At 43.4% G+C, this 14,486-nt stretch overlaps 1 protein-coding gene across 5 annotated transcripts in view; it reads right to left on the bottom strand.

Annotated features, from left to right (window-relative positions):
* cd276 (CD276 molecule) overlaps positions 1-14,486 on the bottom strand; it is a 70,926-nt gene that overhangs the window by 35,254 nt on the left and 21,186 nt on the right. For all 5 annotated transcript variants that reach the window (XM_037096039.1, XM_037096038.1, XM_037096041.1 and 2 more), the window contains exon 4: positions 12,826-13,122. In XM_037096039.1, coding sequence (XP_036951934.1) covers positions 12,826-13,122 — 297 coding nt within the window. The remainder of the gene's footprint in view (positions 1-12,825; positions 13,123-14,486) is intronic.

Genomic DNA, 14,486 nt, shown 5'->3' on the forward strand with positions numbered 1-14,486 from the left:
AAACCCCCTCTGCCCCTGCACTCTGCTACGAGGGGATGGAAAAAGGGGGTTGCCGATTAACAAGGGGGATGCATTTTGGTCAGTTTGGTTATCGTTGGTGTAAGCAGTGTCTTATTTGAGGTAATTTCTCGGGGGAAGATTCTTACCAACAATCCATATCTTCACTCTTCTGCTCAAAGAAAGAGAGCAGCATCTATGAGGAGCGTTTCCGAGAAAGTGACGGGAAAATGCCTAGTTTAAACAAATCAAAGTCCGAAACCACAAATAAGACGGGAAGGACTTCACATAGCTTTGTTGCGCATTGTTGCATTACCATTCCTCATCTGTAGCTTAAATGGCTGCAGTCCAGATGCTCGCACTGAGATCCATTGTGACATTTCAAAGACTTTGAACTTTTTAACACTGAGACATCTTTGTGTTTGCTCATTAATGGCTCAGCTGGATCAATAAATATAGCCCCTCTCTGAAAATCTAGTCATTTGCTGAGTTTAAATCAAAACAGTTTCCTCCCTCACTAATGATTGTGTCTGAAGATCTTGTAGGAAATACCTTGGAACTGTTCGACGTGGCAAAAGTCTTGTTGTTTATAACATAAATTACATGAAATTGTAACATTTATGGCACATTTACTTTCTCTTCTTTTATTGCAGTCATTTTACAAAAGCGCACAGCTTCTCTGGGCTGTGCCCTGACAGTTCCTTTAGAAGAGTCCCTAACAATGCCTCTAAGCTGTTCCAAAATCACTGTCAAGTACAGCTTCTCTTGGCTTATTGCTTAAATATACTTTGTATCCTTCCAGCACTTTTAAAATATGATATCTTGGACAGACTGAAAAAAACTACTCCGTAAATCTCTCTCTCTGTGGAATATAGCTAATCACAGTCTCACAACTTGTGTGTAGCTAAGTTATTTAGCCTGAGAAAATGCTCAGCCGCTGGCTCAGAGAAGGAGTCAGGGACAATATGTTCATACCAATGTCCCACAAGGGTAGCGCTCTCAACAAAACTAATATATTATGACTAAAACAAGGCCGGCTAATGCACAAATAAGGACATCCATTCTCTCACTTACAACGAGATAGCTACACTGAGGGCTCAGAGCAATGTGAGACAAGTTCTGAAAAAGTCTGTGTGCGAGAATCAAAACAGATTAAACCTGACATTGATCAACCTTCAAGCATCTCATGACAACCAGAATATCAACAAGTAAATACAAGTTACGAACACCGATCACATACAACGAAAAAATCACATCTTTTTATGCCTCTTAAACACAGAAAAAAGAGGTCAAAGCATCTGAAAAATAGGAACATTTTCAGGAAACAGAAAACAAACCCACATGGGCTGCAGGATGCTGTCCGGTTGTCCTTGAAGAGGAGGTTAACCCCTAAAAACGCTCCTGTGGAGGAGCTGCTGAGTAAGTGGCAGAACAAGTGTGTGCTCGTTCCCAGGTGTGAGCGTGTGATCCAGGCCACTGCTATAAACAGCATGCACGCTAAGCAAGCGATTTTCAAGTAAATAAAGACAAAACTGACTCGTCCACTTGGGCCGTGACTTTGAGACAACAGGCTGCTATAAGGAGCTCACAGATGTAGCCTACTAGCACACCAGTTAATACTTCAACACGCAGCAGAAACGCTTAAGTAAGACACACGTCCTATACGCGATGGCTGATGTCCAAACATGTACAATGCATACTATACACTCTGAACTGAATAGCAGCAATAGAAGAGGTGATCATTACTTCTCCCAGCAATTAGTTCCTGACACTCTGCATTGTTCTTTTTTTAGTTACACAATAGACCTCTACAGCCTCCACTGCACCAATGACTTGGAGACCTTGAAGCAAATGTAAAACCGAGTTTGCCCTCTTTTCCTCCCTTTTCATCATATTTTGACACCATTGTTATGCACACTAGCGCTGTCTTTGAAGCTGTCTGCCCCTGCGCCTTAAAGTGTATGATAAATAACAAGAAAATACTGGAGGAAACATTATTTAAGACATTCTTGTAAATCAATGGCAGATTTACAATGTGCAGGATTACAACTTGAATCCTATTTTACTCTGTAACCTTGACAGCTTCTTTCCCTGCTTTTGGAGTACCGGCACTAATTCTTCTTTCGTGGTACACAATACAAAACAGGACACACTTACTTTCATCTCTGGATGGAAGTCATCACTCTGCTGAAGCAGCACATATTTCATACCTATAACCAGTTACATCATTGCACCCACAATGTCATCACAGTATGTCACGTGGCTTTATTGAGTGAAATATGGAGATCGAAGGACATCAGTTGTCTGCCTGCCTGGTGTGTCATTGAACAGGTTTATACAGGGCGCAGCCTGCGGCAACATATTCAATATGTGGGATGCCAAACAAGATATATCATTGGAAATGGGAAATCCCTTTTAAGAGTATACAGTGTGTTTTACATGTTTGTACCTCATTTATCAGGTCAGACAGTTTTCTCCATCTCCATTTTTCACATAAAAACATATAACTGAATATGGATGTCAAATGTGATTGATGGGTCGATTATTGGCCTTGTCAGAATATCGCCATCTTTTTTTTGTGTGTGTCCTGTTGCTGATGAAATAGATTAATTCAAGAATGCAATACTTTGGCTCTGATGCAGCATCCTCTCTCTGTCTGTAAGTAAGAAATGAATAGCTAATCAACACTGAATCTGCAAAGTAACTAGTAACTGAAGTCATCAAGTAAATGAAGTGGAGCAGAAGTTTAAAGTGGCAGTAAATGGAAATACTGAGGTAAAGTATCTCAAAATTGTAAAGGACAGTATTTATGGTTTAGCTGGTTACATTTCATCACTGGTTATTTTAAATTTTGATAAAAAAGATTTTTATTTTTATAAGTGCACTTTTTCCGGTCCCTTGATCTTTAATAATCAGTATTGGTCCTGAAAGAAACATATTGGTTGACCTATCATTATGTATCAAATAAATAATCGTATATTTTGGGAAAGAGGCGTTTTGAAGTTAGAGAAATTATGGACATCTCTGTCTGGTTAAAAGAAAGAACCAACCAGTTAGCTTAGCTTAGCTTAGCTTAGCTTAGCACAAAGGATCATAACCTGGCTCTGCCCAAAGGTATGAGTAATTACCAAGATAATTCATGCTGGTGGGCCGATTTTGAGCCGAGCGAGCTGTTTACCAGCGTTTCCCATCTTTTCACAAAACTAAGCTAACTGTCTGTACCTTTAGCAAATGGTCAGATTTGACAGCGGTGTCCAGTAGGCAGGCATAAAGTGAGAGGTAATGACATGTAGCGAAAGAGAGAGAGTATCATAGAATCAAACTGCTGCCTGTACCATCTTATAATATTCCTGTAATATTTCTATGTTCATTCGTTCGCATCTGTGCTGCTGAAAACACACCTCCAGACCGAGCTTCAGAGGTGGACACAGGTCTGTTTCCCTGTTGTGCCCTCCCCACTGTTAAAATATCGCCAAGTGGTCATATCAAACATCTGAAATAATTCTCCACCAGAAATCAAAAGAGCACATTTCCCAAAATATGAAACTGTTCCTTTAAGTCATATAAAGTGTGTCAGCTAACCTGTTAAATTGATTTCCACCTTTCCAAACATCAGTCTTGAATTTCTTGGTGCCACAACAAAGCCGTAATATTTGTGAACCACTCCTGGCAGTTTAACCCAGTTTGGATTGCTTAACCCCTCTAACAACCACATCAGGGAAACGACCCGACGTTACAAACGGCATCACTCTTCATCTGGCGCAGTAAGTGGCTGAAAGCCACGAGACAGATACATTACAGTCGATATGACAGACTCTTTGCGGTGTGGGTGACTAGGCTGTCTCCACCGTTGACAGAGACTTGCACTCACTGTGGCAACACGCGAGAGGAGGGCAAGTGATGAAATTAAACGCAGTTGACAATATTAATAAGGTAAGAGGAGCGAGTTTGTTTCCTCGTGGACAGTTTGTCTGTAATGAGCTGCAAGTTGTCATGCTCTGGGGAGACAGGCGTGGCCACAGAGTCTGAGCCAGTGGGAAGATATTAATGCAACCTGAAGGGGGACGTGAGTCATCGCGAGCCGCTGTCCATTCAAACCGGTATCATAGGGAGCACGACCACAGCACGGCTTAATCACAGTCATTACTGTGATATTTGACACCGGGGTTGAAATAAAGGGCTCTGTAATAGGTGCGTTTCTTATCGCACAATGAGTCAGTGGGTGCTTACGTGGTTTCAAGTCAAGCTGTCAGCGGCGGAGGGGAGGTGAGCGAGTCGAGCGTTACGCCTGCTCCAAACTCCTCTCCTCCGGGACGCAGCCACTCTCGGCCCGTTCTTAACTTCCATTTCACACCCGGTAATCAATTACTGGTCTCTGGAGGTATCGAAAAGAAAAGAGCCACCTATCCCGAGAATAAGCTAAATCTCTCAACGCCTCCTAATTGAAAACACATTATATCGCTAGACAATGCTCTTTGTGTGTAGCCAGCCACTAATTTGGACTGTTTGCATGCACCGAACAAAGCAATTTACTGAGGTTGCAAACACCCTTTGCAGGACAATAATTCACAGCGTTATCAGGCGCAGAGTTTAAACATCAAATAAACGGGCTGAATAACTAAATAAGCAAACTTTTGAAGGTGTGCCCAGCCATTCGTTGGTGGCTTTTCTCCCAGTGAGTCTGAAAAAGCTGAAACTAATATGATTTTATATCGTGAAGCCAAGACTGATGCCAGACCTCCCGAAACCAATCCCTCTCACAGGATTTAGCGAGAGCTGTGTGAAATGTACACTGCAGGGCCCCACCGGTCCCGATGATAGTCCTTGCTGTGAGTCCAAATCAAAATGAACCCGATCAATAACAAAAGAGGGCTTTTGTACGTTTACTGCCGCCATAAATACAGTGTCCTGAAAAGGGAAAGCGAGGGAGGACAGAGAGAGGCAGGTTTCCATCGGGCCGGGGACGGGCATAAAGATGTCAGACTGCTGTTTGTGAGAGGGTGGCAGCGGGTATCATGGTTTTGGAGCAAATATGACTCCAGTGTTTGATCATGTTGACCTGGCGAGGACAGGATTACGCTCAAAGTGTGTTGCATTTGCATGCAAACAAACACCAACTGTCTGTTCACATGCACATGCATATATCAACACATAAATGTCAACCAGAAAGTCAACAGCTCATCATTCAGGAAGAAATGCTGCAGCAAAGTGTCTTTTAATTGCAGCAAAGAAAAAGCATTTGCACTCCAAACCCATGAATAAAAAAAAAACTTTAAATGCTAAGAAGTCACGATGGCAGAGAGGGAGGAACAGAATAAAGGGAAAATAAATCCAGGCACAAAAGAGAGGAGCTCATTTTATCTATATGATCGTACCGTTCTTAAAGAGCAGCGCACAGAGCAGAAACTGCCCACTGCTGACTCCGACTCAACAATCCCTCAGAGTCGCTAACAGTAAGACTGGGAGCATGACAAATAACATTGCCCGGGCTATAATACAGGGATAAAACTTCCTGCACTGAAGGCCCACAAGAGGACATTCAAACGTCTTAGAGCGCTGACAGCGGCGAGTGGTCCAGCCGAGTTAATAATCCTGATAGGAATTAATGTGCTTACAGTGGTGCCACTGCTGCCTACCTGAATTCATTTTACATTGTCTACATTACTTCATCCGTCCATTCGGTTGTTTTCGCTGGCCGGCTTCCTGATAACACAGAGCACGTATTCAGCAAGAGAAAGAAGGCCCATTTGTGCACTGGACACTAATTAATACAGTGCTCCGTCGGGAAAGTTGCCTACTTGCTGCTCTACTGACAACAGATTCATTTATACTGCTGTTTTCTGCTTCTCCGAAGGCTCTGTTAATTGCATTTAAATTAGCCCCTTATTCAGTACAGAACAAGGACCGGCACAGGGGTTTGTTATAGAAGCTGGGAGAAAAAACAAGATTTATTTTTTTTTTGCTATTGCATACGACACATACTTTTCCAAAGTTGACAGACAGAGCTTTTGATGAAAGATCCTAGCAGAGCAAGGCGCAAACATGCTTGTAAAATACTCCATGAATAACCGCAATTACTGCGTTTTCACCACGACCGTAACTCTAACGAGAGAACCTTTGAATCAGTGAGATCACTGCATCTTTTCTGTTTGGCCCTTTGGCAATGCTTTCACTCCAATTTGAGACACAGAAATGTTTCAAACCGCTACACAAGATTTTCAAAGATTCTGCAGCAAAGAATAATATTTATGACGCTACTCAGAGAAAACACTCATTGACCAACTTCTGAGAAAACAGTAGAGGAACGAGCGCGGAAATGGTAAGCAAGCCGTGGCAGGTAGCTATTTAGATAGCAACATGATGTCAGGATCAGGCTCTGAAGACATAATAACAGAGTCGGGGAAAAAAAGAGGGCAAGAAGCAAGCTGGCACACACCTAATGAAGAATAGAACCTGCTTAGTGTAATGAATAGCTGACTGCTCTCACGTAGACCGTTTACCATTAGCACCTGCATTAGATTCCATCTCCACAGTAAAGGTCAATGTTTATATAGCAATTAAAGTTGTTTTTTAACCTTGATTTACCCTGGGAAGGTTGGCTTAGCGTGCGTGTGCATCACAATCATACAGTAACAAAACTCCTCCTCAGGGATATGTGTCCCACAAAAAACAGTGTTGTACTTGGAGCAGAGAAAGTTGGATTAGAAAAGACTCTGGAAACTGGGGGGATGTGACATCAAACAGAGGTAGTGTTAGAATGTGGTCTAAGGATGAGAAGTAGAGTGTCAGCGATAACGTGCATTCCATGTTAATTCCTGCACAAGGGAATAAACATGGAATAAGTGACCATGTTAAGTCATGCAAAAGGGCCTTTCAAGAAGTTGATTATGTTGCAATCCTTTAGAAAGTGTAGACTTCAGTAGATTTTGGGGGGATTTATACTGGCAACAAAGCTGGGCTGGTAGAGGCAGATAGCCCAGAGTCCTATTAGACATTACCTTTCATTAAAGAGGTCATATTATGCAAACGTTGAGGTTCGTACTTTTATTTAGGGGTCCTAGTAGAATAGGTTTACATCAAAACACACGTTATTTTTCCCATTTTTTCTCACACAAGTGCATTGCTGCAGCACCCTTTTTCACACTGTGTCTTGAACACAGAGTGAGAAATCTTGTCTCTGTTCAGTCGCTGGTGGGAGTTGCACATGTGCATTACTTCTGGGCTGGTCATGCCGAACAAGGTAGTGTGATCCAAAATGGTATCCACAGCCATGCATGTTCTGATACTGAAACACAGGCAGAACAAACCAAACCACATTGGCAACCAAGACTGGAGCAGGACGTTTCAGCAGCAGTAGGTTATTATGTTGTAACTAACTTTTATTTCATATATATATATATATACACCCAAAACTAGGTGTTTCAGGCAGTGCGGGAGCAGTGATTCAAGTTAACAAGTGTCAAGTTAACATTATCATTTCTTAGTTTTACCTGATGGTCAAGTGCAATCAGGTAAGATAGAAGTAAGTTAGTATTTAGAAAACAAAATAAGCCAGAAATTCACTGAAATATTCAAATGCTAAAAATGTTGTGCCCAGGGCTACAAAAATAAAAACACTATCTGAAATTTGAAATTTCTACTATGTCCATAAACTTGGACGTCTTTGCCAAGGGATGGAAGGAAGCCCACGCTAACATGGGGGAGAGCGAGCCAACGCCACACAGACAGGGAACTGAGACTGGGAAGGAAATCTGGGATCCTCTCTCTGTGAAGAAACAGAACCAACCACAGAGCCAATGTGTTGCCCAGTGAAAAATGCCAGCTAGATAGTAAAATTCAGCAGAAAAGTCTCCGCCACCACGTGGGGTGATCTCCCTCCTCGTCAGCGAGTCCATCTCCTGCCTGTCAGGCCGTAGTGCCACAACTCTGAGCTCAGCAAACGTTTGCGTCTCCATCTTGCTTTCTGTCATCCACTTCTCACCCCTCCTAACCCTGTCTCCCTGGCTCCCCCTCTCTATCTCCCTGCCTCATCTTTCTGTCTCCTTCCTTTCCCAACTCTATATATCTCCATCCGCACACTGTTCACTGTAAACGCTGTGCCAGCAGAGCGATGCCGGGGAAATGGCGCCATCCTCATTGAGAGAGCAAGCAGACGGAGTGGGGGTGGTGCTGGAGGGGGTGTTCAGCGACAGGCCCTGAAACCCAGCCATCAGACAACACACTGCAGCAATCACACGGCTCCAGTAGATGGGCTACATAGCTAAAGCTCTGCATTCAGAGAAGGATCAGTAAAAAATGATAGGATATAGACTCTTGATCCCACAAAACTCCAGAAACATTATCCTGTTTTTTCAGGTGAACAAAGAGGTCAGGATGGGCTGAGAGTGTGAGACAGTGCAGGCCATTAAAGACGGGTGGAGGAGGAGGGGAGCGGTACACAAGCACGCTGGCCGGGCAAGCAGACAGGCCACGGTTCATTTGAGGACTGAAGCTGCTCCCTTCCATCATTCGACTGTTCATTAATACCAGCTGCTCCTATGGGTCTCCCCGCAACTAAGCCTTGCTGCACTCTGCAAAATCTATCAATATCCCAGCAACACAAAAACACTGCCTGCTCCAGAGCTCGGCTTAAAAGCTGACCAGAGCTCCGCGGGGCGTGTTCGCCAAAATAAAACTAAAAAGATAAATAAGCGTCTCTGAGATGCCTGGTAATAGTGTGCATGTGCCGTGTGCATATATTACAGTCTGGCGCGGTAGTTAAATAGTTGGTGACTATAAAAGAGGTAAGATTAACATGGATGACTTAACACGGACTCTCAAAAGTGGAGCTCGCCAGCCCAGATAGTGTTCTGCTCAGTGTGGGTAAAGGGTTCATTTTCTCAAAATTAACCTTGTCAAACTCCTGTTCTGCCTGGGGGAGATTTGTATTACTATTGCAAATTTTCAATCAGAGATTGAGAAGAGTGTGAAATTTTAACATGCTTGTTCACTCTCTACCCTCCCACCCCCCTCCTTTTTAGTCTGTTTTTTTTTTTTTTTTTTTTTTCCAACTCGCATCGTCCATTTAGAATTTTAAGCAGATTTCACCCGTTCTTATAATAGGATTCTTCACTTCCTCGGTGCGCTGTGCAGTAAGTGTATACAGCGAGCGAGCGTGTTTGCTGTATCAACTCAAGCTCGGCACGCTCCGCACTCAGCTACTCCAGCAGAAGAGTTCTGCTGGGTCAAAATTAATTACAGAAGCTGTTAAGCACACACCAGCTGTTGTAAACAAATGCAAATACATTTTAATTTCAAACAAGCCCCCTTGTATCGCCGTGCACAAAATACTGTAAATCTTCTGTGTGTTTGCTAACAACTTGGGCCATCATCAAGCTGTGCTGGCGTGCCTACAGAGAATTTACTCTTCTTCATGCACGCCCAATCGCTGAGAAATCGTGATCACCACTGTTTTAATCGAGGGTTTTCCCTGGTTTATTTGCGGACAACAGTCGCTCCTCTTGCCATCGCTCCTTTAATCTTCTCTTCCTCTCACTTCAATAACTCCATTGCTCCTTGGCCAGACCTCTTTGTTGTCACTCTGTTTTGCTCTTGGGCACTTTCTTTGGCTGGGTCCGCTCAGACTGTTTCCTTTTATTGTTTTTAGTTTGGGGAGTTACAGGACCATGACACTTCGACTAAAGGAAATAGCGATCAAAGTTCATAAAAAAAAAAAAAATAAAAAAAAAGCTCTAATATAGAATTTGATCCTTCCGGTATAAGGGCTGAAGTTGACTTAGTTACTGTATATAAAGTGTCAAAACTCAGTGAAAAATGTACTTCACAATTTCCCACAGACAGAGGTGACAACTTCAGATGTCTTGTTTTATCTAAACTCCAGTCATATTCAAAGAACTGTCATGTATGACAAAAAAAATAGCATCAAATTATCTCAGCTTGAATGGCAGCAGCAGAAGGCGAACTGTCAAACAGACCCAAACACTAACAGTGAAAGGAAACAACAATTTGAAATCACACAGTATCAATTAAACAAGAAAAGGCAAAATAAGTCAAACACACAGATCAGAAAAGAAGTGAAAATGCAGTGTGTGACGAGAAGCTTGCAGTGAAAACGTTTCCGAAACAGCTTTATGAGATTCGTCAAATCCGTTCGTTACCATTGCCAATACATTTAGTTTTGCCAGAATTCAATACTAACTTGTTCCTTCTCACCCATTTGGCGCTGGTATATAACTCAACATTTACATCTTCTTAGTCCCACCAAAGTAGGTTAAGCACAGAACAAAGTTCACGAAATCAGCATTCTGAACAATGTGTTTTTAAGAAAATAAATAACCTTGTTGAACAACGCAAGACACTTTTGTGGGGTCAGAGAAACTTCCACTGCCAATAACAATGTCTGTCTTCTTCAGTTGCCAACAACTGGAACCAGTAAAACATTGTTTTCCATCTTTGGGTGAATGTATGAACCAAGACTCTCTAGAGAGAGAAAGAGGGAGCGAGAGCAGCGTATCCTCACCTGTGTTCTTTTTAACCTGATCAAATGCAAAACAAAATTATATTGAACTTGGTGAGCTTATTTATCAACCTATAATAAAGGCCTCTATCTAAAAAGTGCCTGATTTATGAGCAGCCAGTTGGCTTCGTCCCTCTGAAGCATTAAAGATTTCAACTGACCATCAAGCCAAAGTGCACAACTGCAATTCACAGACCCTTTTTTTCGAAATGGCTCATCCACTAACTTCACTGAGAATTTATTCACGAACGACCATTTTAAATCTTTGACATCAACCACAACTGAGTCCTTTATGTGACCCGCATTCAACTCCAAACTCTGGCATTTTAGTCTCTCTTGTTAAAGCCATTAAAATGTGGTCACTGCGTCCAAGGCCACTGTTGCTGCCTTTGAACACAGCAAAAGTATTTTAGAAAAAAACATGACCAATAAATGTTGAAATATTAACACCATTCACGGTTGTATAAATTCTAGTAGGCTGAGTCACAAACTAAAGATAAAGATCTGCCATCGAACTCAACTTCTTACGCAATGGACAATTTTAAACCAGTCAATATTCCAGTCACCAAGGAGGAAGGTATGCTTACTTTCATCCGTCAGTGTGTCTAATGTTTCATATTCTGTCTAAATGCATTAAAGCTGAGCTGCCTGTAACGACAACCAACTACAACAAGCTCTCAGTAGGGACGGGGAATCGGTAGCTGTAAGTTCAATATCAGCATCGATATCTTTCCATAGTTCAAGTGAAACGTCTTCCTGAATATAAAAATGCCACTCTGACATCGTAGCAGTCCCAATCTTTTTCTATATAACCTAAATCTTTTTCGACAGGCAGCTCTGAATCACAGACAGTATTGTGCTGGTGTGTTTCTCTGCAAACACTGCCTGGGAATCAGATTCTGGTGATTTCGTGAACCTTGTTTCTGAGGCTGCATAAGTTAATGTGAGCTAACACCAAAAATTTGATACCAAAGATGTAATTTTGTTTTTGTCTTTTTTGGGTCACTGTTAAATAATGACTTGTCTGAGTCATCTAGCCCTGAAGAGAGACAAAAAAAATACATGACCATCTAAAATTACTAATCCAGATGACTCAATCAACATTCCTCCAAAATGAGAAAGTGTCTCGTTTGTCGAGGGGAAATAGAGGAGATGGAAAAAAATGGACATCAAAGGTAATAAAACTACGATATCTATTTCCTGAAATGGTGTGACAATCCAGCAAAGGTCGAAGGGTAATAGCAGCCACAGACTATTTTACCACTGCTACCTTGCAGTTATATTTCATTCTCGCCATGTGTTTAATACCTTTCCACTCCCCCAATGGTCCCTCTGACTGGTTATCTGTGCTGTTTTGAAAGAGGCCAACCAAACTGTTAAAAGGCCACCCTCCCTCAGCCGTCCAGCAAGCCTGCCCTGCCAATCGGCCATCCTGTTTCCAGACAGCACAGTCATTTCCCAGCCCAGTGGAGCAGCACTCCCTGACCTCTGCCTCGACCTCCGCCTCAACAGCCCAAGCTCCAGCACCAGCTCCAGCCTGGAAAGCAGACTTGGGCCACCTCTACTTATTTATGAGCCATTTCACACAGTGCTGCTCCCATTAGAGACCCAGCCTTGGCCCACCTTTACACGGCACTCTCCTTGCACTTAACACATAGAGTACACCAGTGGTGCCCAGGGGGCATGGGCGATGGGTGATGGTGGGCGGGTTGAGCAGGCCATTAGACCCATCACACAGGTACCGTCACACTCCCGGCACAAGAATTACATGAAACTGTCAGAGAACAGGCAAACATATCACTCTACTTCCTGGTTATCAAATATCTCCTGCATGGAGACCAATCACTCCATCTAACACGATCTTTTATGGCCGCATTGCCGTTTGAAATATGTGATGAATAGTTATTAGACTTTCTGCAGGGAAATAATTACCCACTGATTTAATCTCACGATGCACAGTAACTGATGGGTTGTGCATGTTGAACCATAATTGGACATTTCATTGTTTCCTATTCGTTTTGTTGGAGCTGAACTGTGCGGAAACAAGAGAGAATTCAAGAGACAGAGCGAAATAAAGTTCGGTCTCCACAGCATAAAAATGTGACTGATGGATTGATTCTCAAAAAGCATACAAGACTTTAATAAGAAACTACGCATGCATGACTGAAAACAAGATTAGTCTTAGCTGGTAACACTCAAACACTGCAGGAAGCCGGTGAATATTAGCTTGTTTATGATGCACCAGAATGGAGGTGACAGAGTTGACTGGAAGACGTAGAGCTGCTTATAGAGAAAGAGAGACCAAGACCTACCTGTGATTGTAACATAGGCGTAGCCCTCCTCGCCCAGCAGTGGGTTGATCAGCCGGCAGCTGTAGGTGCTATTGGGCTCCAGCACGACTGTCAGCATGCTGGTCATGCTGAACAACCCTTCCTCATTGGCCACCAGTGAGGTGGTGATATTGTCCGTCAGGTTGCGCCCGCCCCCGTCCTGCCATATCACGTCAGCTTGAGGATAACCACCGTAGGCCACGCAAGTCAGGGCCACCGCATCACCCGGCCGCAGATTGGATTCAGGCTTCAAAGTCACTACAGGCTTGGAGTAGGAAGCTGAAAACAGGCACAGGAGGAGGAGAAAGGGGGAGGTGGGTTGACGATTCAGGGAGGGAGGGAGGGAGGAGAAAGAAGAGGTATGGGGTGGGTAAGGGCGGGTGAGGATAGGGAGAGAGGATAAGGGAGCAGCAGACACATACTGACTTCAGTTAGATGCTCTGCAGTGAGAGTCACCCTGGGAACTGTTTGACATGATTCCCATTAAATTCTTAATTATATTTAGGGAGCTTAGCATAACACAGTGCTTAAGATCCCACAGACACAGACAGCATCTGTGGCACATCCTGATGTCGCATCCCTACACTCTATCGCTGCTTCCCCTGGAGAGCCAAAGCGCCGAGCCACTCCCAGAAAGGAAATACGGTGCAGGGCGGGGGTGGCGGAGGTGGGTGAGGCCTGGGAGAAAACTGGCAGGCTCAGAGATTTGGGACGACTCAGCCTATGGCATGGAAAAGGGCCCGCGAGGGGTTGAGGTGAGGGGTGAATCGTCAACCTCGGATGAAATCACGTTTCCCCAATCCCCTGAGCTCACACAGGAGTACAGAGGTGGCAGAGAGAGACGCCACTGTATTCCCAGAGCCAATCATCACATAGCAAACAACGGGGTGGAGCTGAGGGCGAGATAAAATAAGTTTGTCTGGGCTGCCTTTATTTTTTTTGAAAAGTGGACTGAACACAAAGGCGGACTGAGCGCAATACGCACTAACTTCCTCAGCTGTCCATCTGACTGACAGGGAGAACTCCATCGAGGGCTCCTTTCATTCTCCTCCAGCACAGCATGAAGGAAGTCCACAATGTTAACTGTAAACGCCAGCTAAAAATAGAACATCTATAAATCTAATGCATAAAACGGAACCAATTTGTCACTGTTGGAGACACTGTTTTTTTCCCCCTCTTCCCCAAACAGGAGAATAAAGAATGTTGTTCATTAACACCGCCTAGTGCACATCCATCCTTTTGAGAATACAGGAACAATCTCACAGCAAATATAGAAATGGGAGAAGGGGGGGAAAGGCACACACTATCATTGTAAATAAATAAAAGGCTCTCAGCTGTGAAGGTGGGCGATGTAGTCGCACCGCAGAGAAGACGTTAGCGCTGGGCTGATTGACCGGAACAACGGCTGATAATCAAAGTCAGCAGATATTGACCATGACAGAGACCACAATCAGCGCTTATTGACCAAAACCAGCTCAGCAGCCCCGAGGAAACAGTTTATAACCTGTTTTCAGTCTGGTGACAAGGAAATTATCATGAATCACGGTCTCCATAGGTACTGTTACTGTAGAATACATTTTACTGCATACCATTAGCTTTTAAGCGTTGAGGTAAAGATCCTTTTCGATACAATCGATTAAAAG

Source organism: Acanthopagrus latus, chromosome 4, assembly GCF_904848185.1.
Source record: "Acanthopagrus latus isolate v.2019 chromosome 4, fAcaLat1.1, whole genome shotgun sequence".
Classification (NCBI taxonomy): domain Eukaryota; kingdom Metazoa; phylum Chordata; class Actinopteri; order Spariformes; family Sparidae; genus Acanthopagrus; species Acanthopagrus latus.